The sequence below is a fragment of the Corvus hawaiiensis genome, chromosome Z (assembly GCF_020740725.1).
Source record: "Corvus hawaiiensis isolate bCorHaw1 chromosome Z, bCorHaw1.pri.cur, whole genome shotgun sequence".
In the NCBI taxonomy this organism is placed as follows: Eukaryota; Metazoa; Chordata; class Aves; order Passeriformes; family Corvidae; genus Corvus; species Corvus hawaiiensis.
In genome coordinates this window covers 71,862,195-71,888,043 of record NC_063255.1, presented here as the reverse complement: position 1 = coordinate 71,888,043, position 25,849 = coordinate 71,862,195, and the positions used below count along the sequence as shown (strand labels likewise).

The 25,849-nt window shown below is 37.5% G+C and overlaps 1 protein-coding gene across 1 annotated transcript in view; it reads right to left on the bottom strand.

Annotated features, from left to right (window-relative positions):
• Positions 1–25,849, bottom strand: part of FBXL17 (F-box and leucine rich repeat protein 17) — a 276,091-nt gene that overhangs the window by 184,630 nt on the left and 65,612 nt on the right. Inside the window, exon 5 of the mRNA XM_048291849.1 lies at positions 3,469–3,576. Within this exon, the coding sequence (XP_048147806.1) occupies positions 3,469–3,576 (108 nt within the window). The remainder of the gene's footprint in view (positions 1–3,468; positions 3,577–25,849) is intronic.

Below are 25,849 nucleotides of genomic sequence, written 5' to 3'. Positions count from 1 at the left end.
AAGAAACCATAATTTACCCCAGTTCAGAAAGGCTCTTGCAAAATCAGTCCTGTCATGGGTAGATTATCATTATGTATCTGTCATACCGATGATGTCTACACTGAATGAGCCCCAAGAATTTGCTCCATAATTCTGAATTTTGATTGACTTCATACCGGACACCAACTCAGGTATCACTAAGTTGGACTGGACATGGGTAACTATTATGAGATGAAGAAAAAGTGAAGATCCCATTATTCCAAAAATAGTTCTTGGATTAACTGTCTTCATGCATTGGTGATTAGCAGAATAAATTAGAATTTTTTTTTCCTGCTGAGATTCTGTACAAGGATTCATACATAATTAGGTGTCTGTAACAAACTTTATCAGACAGTCTGTCAGAAGTACATGGTGTAGAAGCACAGAGTTATACTTCTACAAAGCAATTACCCTTGCATATATATCAGAAACCAAAGGAAGAAGCCAAGGAAGTGGCTTGGTAATAAAATTATATCTAGATGTCAAGATTTGCTGATGCCAGCTGTTAAAATTCTATTACAACTACAACAATTAAACTGCTGAGAAGCAATTACCACAACAGGGGAGGAAAATGCCACTGCTCGAGGTCAAAGACGTAACATTAAAAACTCACCACCTCACTACTAAGAATACAAAGTTTCTTATTCCCACCTCGTTAATGAAAAAAAATTACCCTTCTGGTTGTTCTGTCTTCAACACAATGACCTAGTGTGCACAAGCACTTCCCACATTTGTGTAGAACTTTACACCCACAGGAGAAGCATAGTAAAAAACAATCAGGGATAAACTCCAGAGAGACAAGGATGTGTGGAGGGGAGAAAGAGTGCAAACAAGAAAAAAATCATACATGGAAAGCTAAGTAAATAATAAAGTTATAAAAAAAAAGATAAGAGTAAGTGGAGATATGCTGAAAACAGAAGATAAACTACAACATTACGCATGATCTTCTCCACAGAAACAGTGTTGATAAGTGTTGGACTAAATACTCTGGTGTCATGGAGGAGACCATTCACTTCTTTTGTGACTATGTTTCACACATTACAACTCTAAAGGAAAATGAAACACTCAGGTCATCCGAACAAACCACTGCTTTCAACTGAGTCTAACTGTGAATTGCATATAAACACACTCCTCTTTCCCCTTTCTTCCTGTGTATGTACATGAAGTGCCTCTCATCTTACCCAATAATTATTATTTACTTTATCTGACTTTTTTCAGTTTACAATAACTTCAACGAAAAGAGGCACCAGTGTGATGACATGGTCTTGCTCAAAAAAAGCAAATTTTTTCTTGACTGTCATTCTGTTCAGTAGAAAAATAGTGAAAATAAACCCTGAATGTTTCTTCTTTTTTTAAAGTATCCAACACTTTCTCTTCCATACCCCACAATTAGCTATTAAAAAAGCTCTGCGACACAGCAGCACTGTAATTTAGAATTTTTCAAGTGCCAGTATTTTTAAAGAGAGCTAACATTACTAGGGGGAAAATACAGTAATAATAAACCACTCAATTTTTATACATCCATCAGCATCAAAGCAATTTCACAACCAAGGCCACTGCTGTTATCTCCGGTTCGCACCACAGGAAGGAGGACAGAAGGCAAGTAGCTCTGCACAGCCTTGAGGGACACACTCACAGGCCATGGAGAGCAAAGAGCACATTCCACATTCTCTAGGAATGCCAGACTGGAATTATTACTAAACACTTACGAAGCACAAGTTAAGTACTCAACACAAAAGTAATCACAGAAATACATGATGGTTAGAACAAAAAATCAGGTCATCAACAGATGAATTCTGGAAAAGACATATGCAGCAGATAATGTTACTACTTGCTACCGGCCTTTCTAAAATGCCTGTCCCCATCTTTCTTACAAACCCACTTGAAGTACTGAAAGGTTGCAGTAAGGTCTCCCTTGAGCATTCTCCAGGTTAAGCAATCCCTAACTTTCAGTGTTATCACATCACTATCTTTGCAGAATTCACAGCCTACAGGAGTTGTACAGATACAACTTGAGGGAAGGAAACTGAAATACCTAAATCTCAAGTCCCAACATGCACCAATTACTTACAAAGTAATTACATACTAAGAGTCTAAGCTGCCTCTTAGATATTTTCTGAAAGACTGTGTTCAACAGGATTGCTCCTATGTAAATCAGGATTTCTAATAATTTATTATTATTAAACACATGAAAATCAGAAATACAAATTAATCTAAAAAGTCAAGATCTTGACTCTTCTTCAGTCTAATAAATGTGATTATAAAGTCACTTTGTTGAAGGATAAGACATATAACATCTATTAAATAGTCAGTCTAGGCCAGAATAATGCAGTAACCAAAACATGTAGCTGAAAAGTGATCTTTGTGGAAATTTCCCACAAAGTGTCGGACTACATACACTGTTTATGTCAAATTTCTAAATTGTGCACCTCCCATATTTATGTTGTGTATATATAACCTATAGTTATACAATTGTAGTTTTCATAAGACATGAAAATAATTTTATCATTTCTTTCTCCCACAGATATGCACACCTTTTACTCATCACTTCAATACACAGTTCTTTCGAAATGGCATCCTTTGAGGTCCTATAACTTCACCATGCAAATTAATTTCCCGGGCTTATTTCGTTTTGCATGTGTTCCAAAATGCTTTCAATTCTTCTGTATCTTCAGCTAAGCAGCTCTAAAATGATGAAAGTAATTTACAGATATGCTGAATGGTTCTGTATAACAACAGGAGAGCTTCACAGCTGCATCAAAAAAACCTTTGCTTTCATCAGGCACACTCCATTTTCATTAAATATGCTCTCTACTTCCTACCTCAAGATCTCTTTAGCCATTTTCATGTTTGCATGATCCCTGGATTTACTTTCAGTTACAAATTTTAATTAGATGGTGTTTGTCCACCTCATCCAAGTCATCCATTTTATTGAACACTTTAATTACTTTCTGCAGGTTCACTCAAGTTAGTTCTTCCACACATCACTCCTCTTATGCAAAAGAAAAAGGAAAGAAAATAAAATGTATCCGTCACACTATCTGTGTAAAATAAGAAGATGAATATATTCAGAATGTATGCACATGGGGGGGTACACTGTTGCAACCAGAGGTCTGTGTAAATCTCTTGCAATAAGAATTTTGCACTTTTAAATGGAATTTTGTTTTGTTTGTGATGGAATCAGCCACAATTTTGCATTTTGAAGAGTTTTGACCTGAACATCACTGTTAGTTGTGAGAAAATGTATAAACTCATAAATATATTTTTGGTATATGTTTTTACACAGTGACATCTGAATGTGACTGCTCAAATAATGCAAAGTTCACTTAGTCACGTTTCTGTCCATGTCAGTGCTATAAATCATACACATAATCTTATCCTGGCTGATATCTATGACATGGCTATAGTCAAATACACTCATGACTAGCAGAAAGTATTTATGATACTTACATTGGTAAGGTGAATGACTCCTTTTGAAGTAACAGAGCAGCCCATGAAACCAACGTACTGCAGCTCAGGGCAATGTTCAGCAAAAGCTTTCACTGACTGATCTGTCACCTAACAGAAAAGATAAACAGGTAACAGTTGAATAGGTGGTATAAGCACATACTTAATACAGCTTAAGAAATTTCTACATAATGTTGGCAAGCTGCTCATTTAGACTTTTAGTATTATTATTACCACTACTATTATTTATTTCAAGAGTTTAAGAGAAAACATTGAGTATGCACAGTTTGCCTGGATATATACACACTTCTGGCAGAAGGCAGAGAAAACAAGAAACAAGGCAAGAGAAGATGATAGCCACAAATTCAAATCTTATTGTCATCTTATTTATGTGCAAATAACCCAAGAGACAATTCTATCCACTATTTTCATAAACTATACACAAAATTCGTTATTGTCATCCTGTACACTCATGCTATACCCATCATTGACTCTGCAAAGAATTTGAATGGTGTGCTATCTTAAATTTATATTCCTTTTCTTATATTCCTTTTTTACTAAAACACAGCTATTGAAGATTTCAAATTAAAGGTAATATTACATCTGTTTCTCACATGAGACTTGGTAATCACAGTGGCAATATACCACTGTGTCAGTTATCAGCCAATAGGAGATGTTACCTAGTTTATTATTGAGATTTATTTATTTAAACAACTATTTTTCATCTATAATTAAGTTTGTCTAGTAAATTTAATAACTATAAAACAAAATCCATTGTATAAATGTATTGCTTTGTAAGTAGACTAAATGATCAAAAGGAACTTCATGAAGAATGTAACACTGATGTTAAGTACACTTATGACACCTACACACCTTCCTTTAAACAACTCAGCTTTATTTTTGGGGGTTTTTTTTTCCCCTGAGATATATATATTCCCAGTGCAAATGGCAGTAATGAAAAACTATATAATGACTGTGGGACAAAGCCTGTGTTTTCCAGCTACACTGCTCAGGAATGTCTCACCGTGTCTGGAATCATAACTCCCGAATGCTGAGAACATTCAGAATTTCTAAGGATGTCTTCCTGTTACCACAGAACCCAAAAGCAAAACAAGTTTTGAAATATCTAGTGCATAGCTGAGCCCCAGGTGAATTCATATAGAAACACTATTCCTGCTGTGCTGTGGACCACCATTACCCAGAGTTCCAACCTGCCCGACATGTCACTTTCCTGCAGCCTGGCAGCATATGGTGACTTTGGTGAGGACTCTGGCAGAAAAACTTTTGAAAAGATAACCCAGAGACACGGGTTTACAGGCCCACTACCTCATAGAAGCTGTATTGCTCTGGGGTTACTGAATATTGTTATAGACCTAGTGCATCTTCTCAAAGCAACAATTTCTCAATGAGCAGAGATTTTTATTGCTGCACATCTGCCAAATAAAAGTAAAAGGCAAGCCTTTTAGGATTCTGTATTTAGAACCTGATTAAATGCAAAACAGGCCAAAAGGAAAGGAAAAAGGGTCAGCTGAACAGATTCAATCACAAATTGGGTGGTGATCATGGGGTATCTGCAGAGACCCATGTCTCAGGTCTGCCTGCATGAACAAAAGCAAACCAGTGTAGTAAGAAATTTCTTCTTTGATTTGATCTGACACAGTCTTACATTTTTATTTTTGCACACTCCTCTCAGATAAGGACCGCCAACTAATTACCAAAAACCTTTGACAAACATTATCACAAGTCAAAGACTTAGAGATTTGCAGCTGCCATGATGCTACCAGCACCAAACCAGGGCTGAAAAAAAAAGTTTATCTCCTCTAGAAAATAAATTAAAACCTCTGATTCAGCTAATGATCTTAGAGAAGGATTCTGTTACAATGTTAGTCTGCTCTCCCTACAGAAGATTCAAGTGTAATTCTCTGTTGCAGACAGGTTTGCCACTACCTATCAAGAAAATGTAGTAATGAAAAATCCATAGCATAAATGCCCAATATCACAAACTCATTACAGAGCTTAAACCTTCAATCTACAAATGATTTCTTACTTACAGCTAACATTTAGGTGCATAAAGACTTTGAAAAAGGACACTTTGAATGCAAATTTTAGAATTACTTTGTCTTAAAATACCTTCTTTACATACTATAGTATTTTCTGCAATCTAAACAAAACCTGTGGAAAAAATAATTTAAATAAAAATTAATAACAATTGATTATGACCATTTTTCTTAAATAGTTTACAGATTAGCAGTGAAGCTTTTCAGTGCTTGTTAGATATACAGCATCCATCTAATCAGAAAAAGATTCTTCATTATCTCTGTATGCCAAGCAAGCCTCATGATTTTCCAGTCAAAAGGAGTATGACATCACCTGATTATGCTTTACAATCACTGTGGTAGTTTAGACACATATTTTGCTACTGCACACAACAATTTGTTCTTAAATCTTGACTTATAAATAAAAAAAGCAGTTTCTGTCTTTTGCTGTCAGACAACAAAATTCCACAACCTGCAGAAGATGACTTCAACTGTTATTGGGAAACACTGTAAAAATTGTCACAATCAACATGGTAACTTCCTCTCAGCATTCTTTGTTATACCAGTATCTATGAATTCATTACTTCTTTTTCAGACCTATGTCATTTATAGCAATTGATTTTTTAATAACATGCTTCCCATTCAGACAGCCTGTAATGAAGACCACTTGATATTCTGTTTGGTTAAACACTTTTAATATGACTCGACTCTCCTATGATTATATTAGTTGGGAAGGAATATACGTATATGTATTTCTATATTTACATACACACACACACACACTTGCAATTTCACTACAATGGCTTCTCCCAAGAGGAATGTAAGAGACTATAGATGGAAACACTAGACAAAAACACCTGTAATCTAAATATCTGCTAGAAGGTTAAAAGGTAAAATTTATATTACGTCTTTTTGTTCTTCTTTTTGCAGGGTTTGGGGAAAACAAGAACATATAGTAATTTGGAGTTTATTTAAAAACTTACATGTAAAATGATAGTCAAATTGGAAATGATAGTAAAATTGCCTAGTCTTCAGTCAGAATAACAGATTACTAAATCCTATCTGTGCTTATTTATATATGGCTCAAAACCATAATGATACAAAGATTGCATGCAGAAGCTTTTTTTTTTTTTTATTAGACCTATTTGTATTGAGGAGAAAAAAATAGGTAAATTTCAGCCATATCTGAAAGAGTGATATACTGAGATGGGCTGCCCAGGAAGGTGGTGGAGTCCCTGTCCCTGAAGGTGTTTAAGGGAAGACTGGACATGGCACTCAGTGCTGTGGTGTGATTGACAACATGTTTGGTCAAATGTTGGACTTAGTGACTCCAGAAGTTTTTCTAACCTAACTCATTCTGTGATTCTGTGATACAGAAGCAACAAAGTTAAATTTAAAGATCAAGGATGCTTCTAAGACTGAAAACATCTATTCTTCTGCTTAACTAGGCTTTTTTCTTATTCATCATCTGCAGTGTGCAGCACCAATGGTTTCTATACAAACTTAAACTTTTGTATTTAGCTCCAACACGCAGCCCAGGTCACTATTCCTATCAGAAGTAGGTACCAGAAATAGTAACCTCTTTTACTGTATGAAGGTGTTTTTTACACTTGCAGGAGATGATCTATTCAGCAGAATGAAAGACAAGTAAGTGAGTGATGAAAAAAATGCTGGAAAATTAGCGGTGATATATATGCAATGATTATGCACCTTAACAGTGCCTCTTTGTTATGCTTCGGGTAGCTGTATGTTACATCTTCACTACTGAGGAGATAGAACAGGTACATAAAATGTGTAGTATAAATAAGGCTTCTGTGAACTAACAAATTTTTAAACAACTGACATTCTGATGTATAATACAAACAGACTAGACTAGCATAATCTAAAACTAGAATGCCATAAAAATATACTGCAGTTCTACAGAAATGACCCTTGTCAACAAAGACAGAAATTCACACACAATTCTATTATATACCACAGTATTGTTCTTCCAAGAATCGTTAGTAATTGGATTGTCTAGTCGACCTTCATTGACTTTCATTCATCCTGTCTTGCTTCATGTTGAGCTTGCTTTGAAAAAGTAATATAGGATGATGAGGACAGATTTATAAGTTATGCACTAAAGCATTGTGAATGGGAAATACGCTGGTCTAGAACTAATGGCACAGATTTTGCTCCTATCAAAAAGATCTATGATAAGTGAGATATGATTTAATCATTTTCTTTTTATGTATTGCAGCCTATTATATATGAATTCCAGTTCTGCATTGTTTTACAGAAATTCAATATTTTGCCTACTCTGAATTAGATGTTTATTTTACATTCTATTCAATAAATGAAAGTGCAAAAAAGGAACAAGCAGAGATGATAATTTAATAAGAAAGACTGAGGTACAATAATAAAAGCCACTCAAATTCCAACTAAAAATCCTCACAATTAATAAACACCTACAAAAGCTCAAATAGAAGAAACTGAAAAAAGAGATAGGAATATAAAAAGCAACTGGCACAAAACTAATACCTTGTTCTCTTGCACTGCACTTTCTGTAACTAGACCTTAACGTGCCATTTTTTCCATGCAATACACAATAAATAAAAGTTGGAAAAATGTGTAAAATATTCCTCAGAAGAATAAACTCTGCTAGAGTAAAATATGCTGTCATGTAAATACAGAGTCAGTCATGAAGGTAAGTATGCACTACACAAAGCAATAGTAATGGAAGAAGAAACCCCTTTTCTCCCAATTCCTTATTCCTTAAATTTTTTGTCCATCTTGGTCAGACACCAGCTTAAGCAAACTTTTTTTTGGGCAGCACAGGAAGAAGAGGAGAGTCAGGGAGGGTTTACTAAAATTTATGTTTGAAAAGAGACTAAGTTTCCAAAAAGCTCATCTGCCAATTCAGTCCTAGAACTTTCTTGCCTTACCTGTGCATTATTATCTGCTACAGATTAAGGCCCACACGCCACCCACTCAGAAACCTGCCCCGCATGATGCACGTGGCTACACCCCCCAATACTGTGTTTAAGGTATCACATACTCAGTGTGCATTTCCCCGGTTTGTCTTCCCTGAAATCATTGTGTGCCATAACCTACCATAATGTGCAGTTAGGCTAAACTCTGGTACGGTTTTGGTTTAACTCCTTTTTACCGAGACTTCTTGAATACATTAATTTCACAAAATGCAGGCAAATCACACAGAGCAAAAGCATTTACCAGGGACTAATTCAGATCACAGGTGAACTCAACCAAATTCACAAGTGTGCAATACATACCAAAAAAAGAAACATAAAGCAAAAAAGATTGCTCATATACAAAAAATATCTACTGTAAACCAAGGCAGTCACACTACGACTGTTCTATCAGCAGGAAAAAAATTAAATATCATTACATGAAAATCTAAAAAAAAAAAAAAATCACAAATCACAGTAATGAAGTAGTTTTGAGAGAAGATGCTTGAGTATAGGTATGTGCTTACATAGGTACTTCCTACATAGCTTAAAATTTGCCTTACTATCTCTGTACTAAAATTATCAGACGATGCCTCTTTCCCACAAAGGGAAAGATGACCTTGCCTCTCTTTTGACTAACACTTGTAAAACTACTTTTTAACAGAGGGTGAAAAGAAAGATCACAATATTACAGTAGAATACTGTTAAATTTTACACAGTTAAACTAAAGCATATACTTTAAAATATTTAAGATTATACATACCTTCCTAGTCCAGTGAGTAGGAAAGCACAAGCAAATTGTTATAATTTAACTACATTAGAATTCAAGTACAAATTCAACTTCATTTTAAAATAAATTTCCACAAGAGGCTGCAATACTCAAAGTATTTACTCACAGATTTAGTCATATGGTTCCACCAAACAAACCAGGGCACTCATTATTATCTGTTCCTAACCATATTTTAATAATAAAATTTATCAGGAATACATTATACTATTAGATTGATCATGAATATAAACCCAACTCATTTTAAATTAATGGTAATTCAGCACAAACTTAACTTACAAACACACAGAAATAAAGATTGCTATATACAAATAAAGGGCTCTTTTGGTGTACCTCCCTCAGAAAACAAACAGCAGGAATGGTGGAATATGAAGTTTATGTTTCAAAGATTTATTTAAAACTTTAACTGGAAAGGACCTTTCCTATTCAACAGGACTGATACACTGCCTGCTTTCCACAAGCATCAACTTAAATTATATTTGTCATAAAAGCTGTGACAAAGTAATTATTATTGGCAAACATGCATTTAATTCATAACCTCATATTGCAATTACAGAAAACTGACAAAAATAAGGCATGGATAATCTGTCATCACGCTCAAGTTCTTAGGACACCCAAATTTCATTAGCGAACAGCACAAGGCAAGGCTCATCTTAACTAACTGCCACAATATATTTCTTCACCTTCAGCAAATGCAACCATTTGCTGAATCAAAACAGAAATTCAACAACTTCCAGCTTTAACTTGCAGTAGTACTGCCAATTTCTACGAGCACCCAAAAGAGAAATATAAATATTTCTATTCCTTCATCTTTGAAGGAAACTAACTGAAAAGGAAATGATCCCTATTTTTTAAAATACATTTTTAAAGATTCAGTTAGATCTTCAATCTTTTCACAATCTTGGTTTTTAAGTTTGAGCGGTTTCTTTTCATTAGAAAAAAGATCTTTATACAAAACATATGTGCGGTCTTTCATAAAATAAAACATTGCTGCTTACTAATGGCTGCAAAACATGTTCCGTTATTAACTGAAAGGAATTAATTAATCCATCAGCACAAGTGACTTTTTACAAACAAGTTAAAAACAGAAATTCTTCTACAGTATTTTAGCATCAACTTAATTTTTAAATGCCCTGTGCACCCCTGCTACCTCAGACCTCATGAGAATATACTCGCTCTGAGGCATTTTGTAACACTACACTACCCTAGCCTCACATTTGAGGGGAGGAGAAGAGTAAAGAGGATTGAATTGCTGTCCTTGCCTTCATCCGTATGCATTACTCCAGGAGTTAGTATCACTATCTGCCCATGATACAAGAGGAAAAGACAGATGAGAGTGTAAGGACTGAAGAGCTGAAAGGAGCATTTTATGTTATGCTTACCAGCTGGCCTCATCACCTACGTTATGGCAACATCAACTTATTCAAAACACCTTAAGTATGAAAAAAACCCCAACAATTTTGCAGTACACTCAATTCAATACTCAAGGGCATAATAATTTTATAATTATGTACCCTTTTAGAATGCATGTGGATTTACAAAGTTTCTCCCCAGTTTTTAAGAGGATTGAACAACTGGCTATAAAGACCAGTGTTCCTGTTTTATCTTGATAATAGTGAAAGCGTATACAAATCCTCCTTAATTACTCCAACATGATTTTTAGATGCAGAACTCTAACTGCCTCCATTAAAGGCAGCACAAAGTATTCCTTCCATTTCTGTAGCACAGAGTATTACTTTTTAATCTTATTTTCTTTTTTTTACTGCTGATATGAGTCATCACAAGATGACTTGTTCTTTTTTTTTGGTCTATTTTATCCAGCAAATTGTTTAGTACTAAACAAAACAACACACTTGGAACATATTTAGTTTGAAATAATAAGTAACTGTAGACAACTACTATCTTCAAACAGGTTTAAATATCTGGGTTAGAAAACAAATTTAAATTCTCAATATAAATTATCTCTGATTCCCATTATCTCACAATTTTATTAACTACAGTTTACATGCATTTGTATTGAACAAGACTATCAGCACACCCTAACTTGTTGCAAAATGCAAATAAAATTGCAAAAACAATTCTTCATCTTAAAAAATACTGCCATCCTACCAAAAGAGAAAATTTCTTGTCAAAATGTGTTTACTCTGGACTTGGAAAACACTGCTTCCAAAACTAAACATCTTTCATGAAACAGCACATATACATAACCTGATAGACATCAAAATGTCAGGAAAATTACAATAAAAAAGAGAGAACCCACTCCCATATAAATTTTGTAACAAGAGTCACACATCAGGAATACTGTATATTCACAAATGGTTAAAGGAAAACTGAATATTTCTCAATGTACTTTTTAAGCAGAAGAATGCATGATAATTCTAAAAATTAAAAATAATATTTCCCTTTGCTTTTCATAACACTCAGTCAAAAAGACGAATGTGTCCACATGCTAAGAAATATGAAACTTGCTAAGAAATGCTCAAGCATTTTAATTTAGTATCATTCTGAATACAAAGGAAGAAAAAATTTCCATTTAACCACAAAATAGGTCCATGGTTTAGTGGTCTAGTGGCTTAGTATTTCCTCCTTGTGAAAGAAGTGTATGAATAAAATATTCATCCTCTCTGGAACAGAAAGTGACTTTGCATTACCCTCACTTTTAAGGCCCCCAGAGCTATACAAGTATACTTCCTATTCTGTATTATGAGTAAAAAAAACCCACAAAACCCCAGTTTATTTGACAGCTTTACTGTTCACCCTAATAGAATAATCTCATTGCCACCTAAAATCTTTTTGAAAGAAATTAACTTTTATTTTCACTTCATCTGTGCAATTTGATCTTACACATTCCCATTAAATTCATTTACTCTGGCAAATATATCTGTTTACCACAACTTCAAGGCTTTGAAAGGGGCTGGAAGATTATTTTACAGTACACATTCATTTAACAACTGTTTTACGCTCATACTGTGTCCCTTCTAAAATGGCCTCACAAGAGCATGTTAATGCTCACAAATAGTGGAGGTCTTGGCCATTAAATATTATATAAATATAATAATAAATAAAATATTAAATACTATTACATCTACTTTTTTTTGGTTTATTCCAAGAACATTGTCCTTTTCACAAATAAAACCAAATTTCATTTCTCGTTACTCTGATTACTTTCTGAAGGCCTCCCAGATGCCTAAATAAACCCTTTAATTTCCCTGGTCAAGAATCTGAAAAATCCATGTTTCTTTCATTAAAAACACCACCACCTCCGTAGCATAAGTCTCTTTTGTTGTCACATCCCTCTCATAGGCAAAACTAATCTATTATTCTCTCAGTGTTTTTATTTCATGTGAAAAACTTAAATACCAACTTAGACAACCCTCTCACTGCTATCATACAATACCAACTCAGAACCAATTGTTTCTGACAGATTCTCACACATTAAAGCTTCTGTTCATTACAAAGAAACAGAACAGTATGAAGGTACTGTAACTCTCCTTTTACCCAAAGTTACTATGTGCATCACTGCGGTGTGGTATGCTACAGGCGTAAGTATTCTTCATATTCTTCACTAGGTCTAAAAAAGCTTCCTCAGTGAAACAAAGTGTTAAAAAAAGTGATTAAAAAAAATGAAGCAAGCCAAAACACTAATATAAGAGTGATGTATCTATAACCAGATCCCTTCATCTACTCAACATAAGCATATTCCCAGTATGCAATTCATTCAATAACACAAGATTGTGTCATCTACATAGCATTAATATACATGATAGTGGTAACAGAGCCCCTGTAACCTGAGGTTAACACACACAGACAGCAAATACCTGGTACTTACTTAAGCCTGGAAAACCACCATAAACTTTAAGAGGAAAAACAGGTTTGATGCCTTGGCATCAAATGTTCATTTTAGGAGTTGGTAAATACGATTGAAAAAGTAACCTTATCATAAAGGAGCCTTTAAAATCACTTACAACTCTCCTGCCATGCACAAGGACACCCTGCCCAAGACCAGGTTGCACAGGGTGCCATCCAACCTGACCTTGAACACTTCCAGGGATGGGGCACCCACAACTTCTCTGGGTAACCTGTGCCAGTGCCTCACCACCCTCACAGTAAAGAATTTCTTCCCAGTATGTGGTCTAAACCAACTCTCAGTTTGAGTCCATTGCCCTTTGTTCAGTCACTCCATGGTCTTGTGAATAGTCTCTCTCTTTCTTGTGAGCCCCCTTCAGGGGCTGGAAGGCCACCATTAGGTCATCCTAAAGCCTTCTCTATTCCAGGCTGAACAATTCCAATTCTCTCAGCCTTTCCTCATAGCAGAGCTGCTCCATCCCTCTGATCACCTTGGTGGCCTCCTCTGGACTCTCCAACAGCTCCATGTCCTTCCTGTGCTGGGACCCCAGAGCTGGAGGCAGCTCTGCAGGTGGGGTCTCACCAGAGCGGGGCAGAGGGGCAGAATCCCCTCCCTCCCCTGCTGCCCACGGGGCTTTGGATGCAGCCCAGGACACACTTGGCTTTCTGGGCTGGGAGTGCCCATGGCCGGCTCATGTCCAGCTCTCACCCCAGCACCTCCAAGTCCTTCTGCGCAGGGCTGCTCTGGATCTGTTCATGCCCAGCCTGGGTTGGCACCCAGCAGCTGGCCTTGTTAAACTTCATCAGATCCCCATGGGCCACTTCTCAAGCTTGTCCAGTTCCCTCTGGATAGCATCCTGTCCCTCAGGAGTGTCAACTGCACCATTCAGCTTGGTGTCATCTGCAAACTTGCTGAGGGTGCACTCATCTGTGTCATTAATATTTAATAGCACTGGTTCCCATGCCCTGTCCCCTGGGGGACACCTCTTGTCACTGATGTCCATTGGGACTCTGAGACACTTATCATTATCCTCTGGATGACACATCCAACCATTTCCTTACCCATCTAACAGTCCACTCATCAAATCCATCTCTCTACAATTTACAGAGTAGGATGTCATATGGGAACTATGTCAAAGGGTTTACAGAAGTCCAGATAAAAGACATCTGTAACCCCTCTCCCATCCACTGGTGTAGTCACTTCAACAGAGAAGGCCACCAGGTTGGTTATTTTAAAATAATATGAGTGTTGTCTCTTATAAAGTTAAGGTGCTTGGAACATTTAGTAAAACTAGAAAGTTAAACAATTCTTGTTCAAATCGCTTCTTCAAAGTTTCATGGATACCATGTAGTTGTAATGAGTGGGGAATCTCTTGTAGCAGTTGAAAACATAAGGAAATAAATACACATGGTTCATGTAAGGGGATGTATACACCATACATTCTATACTATAAAACACAGTGAAGATGCCTTCACGACTGCATCACGTTTTTCAAGCAACTAACCTTGTTTTATTTTTCAGGTTTCATACTAGCCATACACAATGGAAATACAGTATGACATCATGAAGTTGATATAATCAGCTGCAATATTTACCTACGTCTGCCACCAGCAATTATCTAGATTGTTACTGCAGAAACTGCAAGTTGGCACAAATACCAGAAAGCTTTCTTACAATCCTGCCTCTAAGATACTTCCACCCTATGGCATTCCACAATTTACAGATTCATCTCCTCCTCCTCTTTCACAAGCATAAAAGGACAAGATTTCCCCAGATTTTCCACTAGAGGCCACAGGTACAAAAATCTGACTGCCCAATGCACCAATACAAATTTCATAGAGAGAACTGTTCAGTTCTGATTATGCAGACTCTAGTTGAATCATATGGTCACCATATGTTACAAATGATAGGATAAATACATGTTAAGGTGGGGAGAAGGAAAAAGTCTGAAGTTGCTTATGGTCTTCAAACTGAAGCACAGGATTAAGAAGTTTTTTAATCACCAATGGGTCTCTCATGTCACACAGGAAACAGGAGAAGAAATAAAATAATTTCCTGCATATTGTAATAAATACAAGTTAACACAAAGACAGAAGAACTATGACTACAACTGTATGACTACAACTACAACTAAGAAAATCATATCATAATTAAAATATTTCTTATACTTTAATAACTTTACTACATAAGGAGAAAAGGGAGAAGGTATTTTACTGAAAAATACTAAGTTAATCAAAGCAGGATTTTATAGCTAAGCTCACAAAAATAACAAATCATTTAATGGACATTATCATTCACTGGGATACCACAAGAGCTTCTTAAAATAGATATATTTACATATTACATAATATTTACATATTAGTCTTCCTGGGTAGCACACATTATTCAATATGAGCCATTATTTTTAAAACAAATAAGAAAACAAAACACAGAATGTCACTCAAATTTCAGATACAAATATTGTTACTGGCTGAAATTATTTCAATCTGTCTCTTAGGGAGGACAGAGAATACAGAAAACTTAATCAGCCCTGCAGATTGCCTTTTGATATTGTAAGCTGTTAAAACAAAATTACATTCTCCCCCTTCTAAACAGAAAAAAGTGCAGGAAAAAAAGGTTTCTTACAATATAGGTTAACAGACATGGTATTTTACCTTTATTACTGGCTAACAGTAATATTAGGTATTAAGTATTAGGTATTAAGTAGCCATGTTTATTCATCCTGTTGCAAATACTAGAAGTCTTCAAGTTTCATTAATGAAAAATACATAATATTCCATACTATTCTAGCATACAAAACATATAAAGTCAGAATACAAATCCTAACTGGAGGAGACATTTTTTTAAAACATCTGTAAAAAGAATCACAAGTTCAGATGCTCTTGGGAAGTGTAATATAAGCTTACAATCACTGAAAATGAGAAATATTGCACAGAAGTGGAAATGGTTTCAGTTTGATTTATATACGATCTTCACACAACAAAGCTCCCACTAAACAGAAATACTCAATAATAAGAAGCAATATGAAGGGGTTTTTTCTTCATATTTTTTTTACTTGGTGAACTGCATGCATTACCAGTAATTTAATTTAAAATAAACCTCTGGTACATTAGTCTGATCAAGCAGGACATGGACATATTCTATCAATCTGACGCAGAACCAGCTTTAAGGTATGAATTAGTTAAAAACCTGAAATGCATCAGACATGATGAAAAGACAGATAGGAAGAGGATATGATTTAATACAGTTCTCTGGTTTACACTTGTATGAAATACGATTGTTTACACATTTTCTGATCTACTCAGCACTGCAGCCACTGGACATTCAGGCTACTCAGCACAGGCACTATTGGAACAGGCTGGACATCAAGATTCTCTTTAGCAGCTTTAGAGTCTTGTCCGTACATTTATGAATTGGTACAGAGCTCTACATGTTTATGGTAGGAAGTAAACATGTTACACATCCTGTGAGAATTATTACATAAATGGGACTGGACTACAATGACAAGTTGCAGGAAAATTAGTCATTAAAATGGTAATCTTCTGCATTCACTACTGTGATTGACTACTTCATTACAATCACAGTTTGATATCAGCAGTAACTGGTAGGAGCAACCTCCAAACACAGCAACAATAAAGAAAAAAAACCATAAAGCTGCTAAAATAGAACTTTAATATTCATATACGCAAAGACTCGGATTCAAAACATACTTTGGTTAAAAAAAAATTGATATTGCGTAGATACACATACACATCCTTGCATATACTTCAGTGGAAATTTAATTTATAGATTTTAGCAGACAATCTTCTCCAGCCCAGAAAAAAGCAAACCAAGTGGAAGTTCTGCACAGTCTATACTTTATTCCTTGTACGTCTTTCTTTGCTTAGCTGCAAATGATACACTACTATGTCTAGTGACAAAAATTTAAAACATTAAGGTAGAAATTAAGGTATAATTTTTTTTTAATGCTTGCACTAAGAAACACCAACAAAAACCCCTAAACTAAACAAAAAAAAAAAAAAAAAAAAGCAACTTTTGCTTTGTCCTAATCACAATAGCAAGGAAAATCCATTACTTCCAGAAGGCATTAAAGGAAAGGTGTTTATAGCTGGTAACAGACTATCTACTCAAATTCTTCATAACAAACATTTCTATGAGTTGCTTTTTTTTTAACAGACTTTTTACCAAGTAGATTTTCAGAATACAAAAGTAGAAAGATCTTTTTGTTGCGTTTTATTTGTTCTCAGAATATTTAAAGCAATCTTGTTTTTTTCTTCTCTGAAAGGGCATCCAATGAAGCTCTTGGTGTTCTTTGGTAAGAAAATCATACATACGTTAATATACCTTGGCATAATTTACATTGCTAGTTTTGATCTATCAGAGTTAAGTCTGAAGAGGCTGGCAGGATGCAGATGGCAAAAAGAAACTGAGGATATGCAGCAATAAGCACAAATAAAGTACAGTCAGGGAGGCACTTAAACATATTAATGATATCCATTTGCCTTTTTGTCATCTGGATTAAACAATTTTACAATTCCAAGGCCAAAAACTAAAATAGGAAGACAAATCATCTCATAAGGGCCCTCACTGGCATGGAAGAAAACAAAGGAGTGAGAATCTACAGCTTCAACACATGCACACAGATACAGAAACTAGAAATGCAGCACGTTGCTCTCTATCATCAGATCGAGGCGTAACCTGAAACAGGCCCAGAAAATCATGGCTGAGACATTACAAATGGTATTAGAAGAAGCTAGGTGATGATGATATGAATGTGAACATGAGTTAGATTTGATATTTTTTATCCTTACATGCTGTCTAAAGGCATACCTGTTCAGATTACGTCAATCTGTCAGTGCATACATGCAATTCAGAACAGCATCTTGTTAATGAGAAATCCAAGTGGGACTGCTGTGCTAGTTATGATTGGAAGCAGGCTGCAATCCTGATTAACCCCAGTGCAGAACCCAGTGGCTGCTAGGCTTGTGTGAAGCCTTGCCTGCTGTGTGATAATGGCATGACCAGCACAAGAGGGTGCTGAAGTTCACCAGTTTAGATTTAAGAAAAGAAAAATGAACCCCTGCTTGCTCTTCCCACTGCTCAGCACATTGGGAAAGCAAAGATCACAACTGCTGCAAATCTTTAGGTCACCATGGAAAAGGAAAGTAAAAAAAAAAAACCAAACCAACCCAAAACGTAAGCACCAAGCAAGCAGGTAAAAAGAAAAAATATTATGAAACATCTTCAACTTTGCTTAGATCAGTATGTCAGTACATCTTGGTTTAAAATCCCAGTAGGCAGCTAGACATCACACAGCCACTCACTGAATCCTTCATGCTGTGGGACAGGGAACAGAATCAGAATGGTTAAAGTGAGAAACTTCTGAGCTAAGTAAACAAAATTTAGTTTAAATAAAAAAGAAAAAAAATAGTAAAATCAAAACTAAGAAAAACAAATTTTGTAAAGAAACCCAAACCAATTGCACACAAGTAAGTAAACTAGCAAGCCCCCAAACACTGGTGGTCTGGCCAACTGATGGCGGACACAAAAGACTGACACCCAAAGATGGTGGCAAGCATCAACACTTATTGCAAAAACTCAGCCTTTTTAAGCAGTTAGCCAGTTATCAGTTTACATAGTTTTAAAGCACAAGCAGCTTAATTCAACCAACCACCACCACACACCATGATGTACGCATGCGATGGTCACACAGCATGTTTTTCTACCCCTAATTCGGCTATGCCTCTTCCCCACAGTCCTTCTCTACTTAGCCGAAGTAACAGGCCTGAGCCATGGTTTTACAAAGGCAACAAGGCCTTCATTTTATAAGGTTTTACCTATATGCAACAGCCAACCACTTTACCCATCTAAGTTGTCTTGCTGAGCATGATGCCATATGGCCTGGAATTTCCCCCTTGGTCCATTGGGGTCAGCTGTCCTGGCTCTGTCCCCACCCAGCTCCTTGTACACCCCCCCGCCTGCTCGCTGGTGGGGTGAGAAGCAGAAAAGCCCCGGCCTTAGTGCAAGCCCTGCCCAGCAATAATGAAAACATCCCTGTGTTATCAACGCTGTTTCCAGCACAAAACCAAAGAGAGCCCCAAGCCAGCTATTGTGAATTTCACTCTAACCCAGACAAAATTAGTACACAGTATTATCACAAACTCTCATTTCGGTTGAAGAAATTCAAATGTTTAAAAAAAAACAGAAAACTCAACTAAATAAACCCTAAAACCACCACACCGTTAAACAATAAACCCAATTGTAAATAGACACATAAAACCTCAGACATATTAAGTCATTTTTTTGAGTCAAGGTTGTAGACAAGATTTAAAAAAAAATAAATAATTGGGTTTTTTCCCTGATTATTCTAACTTTTCCCAATGTAACACTCTTCACCCTACCCTTCTATGACGGTATAATACAATTACAAGCAGGAAAGAAATTTTTTTTATGCCAGAGCTGTAAAAAAAGCTATATAAATCAATAAGGGAAGATGAATCATTATTTTACTGAAGAACACACAAACTATTGCCTGCCTCCTAAACTTTCTGATGAATTCCTTCACAAATCAGCTGCAATTTTGTGAAAACAGCAAACTATACAATATCCAATGTTCTGCATAATCAATGCATCTTCAACATTTCCAGCTTCTGGCAAAGCAATCAATTAGGTCAGCTCTCAAACTATTGTCAGTAGTGACCAAGTACACTGTTTAATGACTCCCAGTTGTGCTGCATCAGCAATTTTTATTTTCTTTTTGTTGAGGGACAGGGGAGAGAGACATACTGCAAGAATGAGTTCTCCCCACACACAAGTATAAACAGAAGAAAAATTATGTTATTCCTATTCCTAATGTAATATCTGGAAAAGTGTTAGAAATGTATTTTTGATTCTCCATCTAGTCTTTCTCCATCTCCAACTCACTCTCCCATCCTCATAACATCTACAGAACCAGCAAAATATAAATAAGGCCTCAGGCTTCTCCATGCTCTCCTTGGCAGCCTCTTTCTTCAGAAACAAACAGAATGACCAGCTGGACAGCGATAAAAGTCACCCCTACCTTGCTCCTTTATCCTTGGATAGTTAGACCCTTAGCTGTCTTTGACTCATTACCTTGAAATGAGACTTGCAGAGCCAGTGTTTGGCTCTCATTAACTCAATCCCTCTTCTCCTGACCTCTAGTATAAATTATTCCAGCAATTACCAGAATACATTTTAAGGAAAGAAAAAGGATGCAGAAGCAAATGAAAAACCTGAAGCACACATTTATCTAAAGTAGGCCATGGTCTACTTAGCATCTGTATTTTTTACAGCTTTTTGGAGGGGTTTTCATGGATGAAGAAGATATGGCATCAACTATTTATATGACTAATGCCTTTCATGGAATATCAACAAAAAATTATTAAACTGAGGAAGGTGGAAATTAAATACAGGAATTTAAGGGCAGAAAATTAAAAACAGCTATGATGGAGATAGCAAAGAACTAGACTGAAAGGAGAATAGTTGAGCTGGGTGGAGTGAACAGTTACAAACAGATTTTGTATAACAGTCTTGAAATAGGTATTACACAGTTTTATCAAGAGGGACATGCGATCCCCAAAAAGCAAAATAGAACAAACTTTACTGCTGAAGTTGGGAGTATAATCAACACAGATGTAATAACTGCCCTATAATGTATCAGGTAAAGTCTTCCTAGAAGAGAGAAGGAATATAATTCCACAAAGCATTCAGTAAAAATATGTAAAAGCTCTTTGTGATTCTGTTCACTCATCTTTGCAACAGACAAATGTAGAAACGAGGCACCAAAATCATGGAATTGAAGCAAATGAGAGCACTGTTTATCAAAGATCTGACCTCTCACCTGAGGTACACTAGGAGGTGACAACATAAGGAAAAACTATTACTTAAGCATAATTATAACTACAACTCTTGAGTGGAAAAGTCTTGTAACAAAGATTTGAAACTCAAAGTTTCAAATTTCACAGCAATTCAACTTTCTAGTATTAGAAGTGTAAGCAATCTATTTATTGGATCGAAACAGATAGAAGCAGCTCTAAATAATGAGATTAGCTATAGAAGCAAATCATGGGACTTCCTGACAAAATGGGTCTCTCTTCCATATGTTTCCATATATTCCTACACTAGTTAGAATAATTAGCTAAGTCTCATAGACTTTAGGAACATCAAGGTTTAATGAGAAAAACATAATTGTAGTCATGGCTGCCAGCAAATTTGCTTAGTGGTTTTTACTTTTCTTTACTCTTCTTAATGATTTGAACTGTCAAATATTCCTCTAGATCACAATGAGAAATCCAATGAGAAAGTAGATCAGTCTCAAATATAAAAACAGAAGTAAACTCAACAAACAAACAAACCAAAACCAAATGACACAAAACCCCTACAAAACCAACTGCATCCACCAGGCTGGAACTCTCATCCAGCAGTCAGAGTGACTATAGACATATATGCTCATTGTTATAAAAATGGATAGCTGGGGAAATACCAAATTTGGTATCTCCCCAAAATATATACATGAAAATCTTATTGGGTAATGGTTTGCAAGGGAGTGCAATAAGGAAAAAAACTGCTTTATGACGGAAAAAACCGTCATATCCTTGCTATACATTGAAAAACTTACATTAGAAAAATCAGAATGCATCCATATTAATAAACTTCTTGTGTTTTCAACTGAAGTTTTTTATTTCATGAGCTCTTATCTAAGGAATGCATTTTTCTACCAACTGTTATGAACTATGGTGGTAATGTTCTTGTAAGAAATAGATCCAGGAAGTGCCCTGTGCAAACACAGTTAACCCGAGGCCCATGGAATGTACTTTAGCGGGGTTAAATCATTTAGCATTCCTGGAAAGACAGGAAACCTTAATACTTGACAGTCACTGTCACTAAAAGAGCTATTTCCCACAAAGTAAGAACTGTTAGCCTGAAAATGTGCCCTACACAAATAGGAAAAGGTCTCATTTTGTAGCTGTTTTTATTTCCTGTCTCACTGCATCACTGCACTACAAAAACCCTAGGGAACTGGACATGCAGTTTACTCAAACCACTCTTGTTGCTGTAAGAATATGAAAACAATATCCCATCTTCACTATGAAATGACCTTGATGGTCTGTATAACATTTGTCAGACTAATAAAATTTGTAAAGATACTTGCTGATATGATGGATTGCATTCTTCACTGCTCCAGTTACCTCAAACTAAATTGCCTGTCATTATAATGATGGCTTCTGTAAGTGCAGTTTCTTAATTTGTTCCTCAGTCTTTCAACAGTGATTTCACAATAGACTTAAAGTGTTTATGGATCAATAATGTGCAAGAATAAAATACTGCATTCTAACAAAAAGTATTTGTAATCTTTCTGCTTATAGTGTGCCATGACAGAGCATTAGCAGAGAACGTAATTCTAAGTAACAGGAAAATAACTTCAAACCTAGTTCACAAGCATCCAGCACCATGAACAGACACAAAATCCTACAGATTCTGAAAAGGACCCAGTGCTGGTGATTCATGGTTTATCCAATGGATGAAAAAGAAAGTGAAAAAATTAATAATAAAGCTGTAACTAACACATATCTTCTTGACATACCTGATTGCAAACAGTCTGTCCTGCTGAGCTACTCAAGCGTGCCTGACCTGTGTTTCCCTCACACTGAGTTCAGGTGGAATGCATGATGCAATGATAACCAGCAGGGCTTTGAAAGGAGCCAAAAAATATTCAGAGAATTTACTCTTTTGGCTCACAGACATGATAAAAATGTCTGTATTACTTTCAGTCCCTGAAAACAGCATATCTTAATTCATATGGGAACACAGATAATCAGGCCATGCTGACAGCTTACTTCAGGATAGAGTACTCAGGAAGCAATTGTATCTCTATGTAGAACAGGAAATCTTCTGCACAAGATCAGGAAGCTCTCTCTGACAGCCAGGCTCCTGAATGTCACAAATCCAAAGGATCTAAAAGGAGCTCTCCTCAAAAATTCACACAGGTAAAGTTGAGAGAATTGACAGGAAATTTCTCTGCAGATCAACTTTGTTTATTAAAAAATGAGCCCAAAAGAAGGCAGCCTCCAACAGGAACTGAAATTTGAAGAGGTTCAGGCATGGAAATTACTGGTTCGTACCTGCTACAGACACTGCTCCAGGCAAAAACGATGGTGCTGCACTGACTTCGGATGGCTGCCAGACGTGCACCCAGTCACTCTCCCACACCCTCTCCTCAGCAAAATGGAGAATACTACACGGGAAAGCTCATGGGTCAAGTTAAGGAGACCACTCACAGTTACTGTCACAGGATAAACAGATTCTGTTACAGTGGGGAAACTGCAACATGTATCAAACAACGAGGCCCGTGGAAAAGAAATATATATGGACAGATTCTTGATAGATGTTTCAGAGATGTTTATTTCTCCAGCCGCATGGCCGGGGCTCTGCCGAGGAACTGAGGCAATCACGGGACCCGAGGGTGCTTGGCCCCGCAGGGGAACACAAAACAACCAATGGGGAACGAGGCTGACCAGGGGCTAAGGAAACGCCGTGTCTCCCCCCCAGGGCCCCTCTCCCAGGACTACATGGCAGGGGGGAGGGCCCCAACATTTCACCCTTTTATTTTTAACAAAAAGAGATTTAAAACTTAACATTGAAAACAACTGGATAAACATGAGATAACAAGAACAGTTTCAAAACAAAACAAGAGACCCTCCTGAGTCTTTAAATGTCCAAACAGATTCTCTGGAATATCTTAAGGCTGACAGAAGGGAGACAGGACTCTCCGGGCATGCTTTGTGGGGAAACTGAGGCAGGAGATGCTTTAATTTCTTTCCTCTCCCTTTTCATCCCCCCCTCAGCATCGGAGAGGGAATTGCATAGGGAAGCCATGGGGTGAAAAATGGATTAAGGATAAACTGGGGATGGGGTAAACTTAGGAAAGGGTTCATACTGCATATAGGGTAAAAGGGGAAAGTAGGTTGTGGGTAGGGAAGTTGCTGGGACGGATATTGTTTATAATTTTGTGCATAATGGCTGCCTTTGACGGGAATACCTCCAGGCCCAGTAACATTTGCTGCTTGTAAACCCTTCCTTCCTTGCACTATATCAAATTGTACAACCTCCCTATCTCCTACACTTTGCAGGTAATTTTTAGGGTTATTCCTTTTAATGGCAGTTCTATGGATGAATCTCATGTTAAAAATCCACAGTTGTTTTTGACATTGTGCCATTTCACAGTTCCTGTGATTTTCGTTGCTATAACTTCTCTCATAACATGCTTGCGTGTTTAGGGTGGCTGCTTGTCCCGCGTGGCTGCTGCCTCGCCAACTCCGATGTCTCAGCCGGGCCCTCACCTTGCGGCTGCTCCGCACCCTCCTAGCACCGCTGCTCCGGCGTGTGTCTGGGCTCTGCGCGGCCCCGCATTGCCACCGCCACCGGCCCCGCGCCCTGCGAGCGGTTCCGCTCTGCCAACTCCACACTGCTTTGAGAGCGGCCCTGTTTCAGCTCAGCGCTGCGCGGCTTCTCGTGTCACTGTGGAAGCCGCCATTTCTCGCTCTACAGGGCTCTCCGAGCCGTGTGCTCAGAGTGGCCTGCCACGCTGACCCCCGGTTCCTGGCTGCTCGTGGCCCACGGCACCTGTGGCACCTGCGGCGTCGCTCCCTCACTCGCGGCCACGTGGCCGGGGACCCCGAGACAGGGATGGGGTCCGCAATAAGGTGCGGGCTCCCAAGGGGGATGGGCGCATCCAGCACAGGCACCACCACTGGCACGGCTGCAGTCACGCACTCCTGGCATGGCTCCCGCTTGGTCTTGGCCATGGGATTATGGCCATCCTCTGCTATAGGGGTAATGGGACCATACAAATGCTCCTGAAGAGCTTCACTGGTTACAAGGAATGCACGGAGAGGTTCTATCACTAGTGCATGTTCTGTTTGAGCCTTTATCTCACACAAGATCTCAGACCAAAAACACCTGTGACTGGTTCCAGGAGGATCAATATCAAAAAGTAAGTCTCAAGAAATATAAAAGAAATTTTTGAAAAGCCAGTTAAAAAAATGTTCTAGATCTCTGGGAACAAATACTTTCCTGTTTCGTTGTTCAAGTATTCCTTTAACTTCTAGATACATTTCTTTCTGTGGCTCAGAGAGCCACATTTCCCACGATTCTTCTATAGCCCAGAGAGAATATCCAAACCAAGGCGAGAAGAGAGAGATCTAGTGTGGTTTTTACTCATGAATTTTCTGTCCTTAGGGATCGGTGTCTTTCCAGCATTTTTCCACCATACGTTACAGCATGGATACTGCAACACGTGTATCAGTCAACAAGGCCCGTGGAAAAGAAATATATATGGACAGATTCTTAATAGATGTTTCAGAGAGATGTTTATTTCTCCAGCCGCATGGCCGGGGCTCTGCCGAGGAACTGAGGCAATCACGGGACCCGAGGGTCCTTGGCCTCGCAGGGGAACACAAAACAACCAATGGGGAACGAGGCTGAGCAGGGGCTCGGGAAATCCTGTGTCTCCCCCCCAGGGCCCCTCTCCCAGGACTACATGGCAGGCGGGGAGACCCCAACAAGATTCAACTCTTCCACCTCCTCTCCCCTCTGAGGGAAGCAGATGAATGGGGAATGGGGGTTGAGGTTAGTCCATAATAGCTCCGTTATGCTAATACTCCATCCTCACAACTCTCCTCCATCCCTCCTACTGGATACAGTCCTTAATGAGCTTCTCCCACATGGCTCCATTCCACCAAATGCA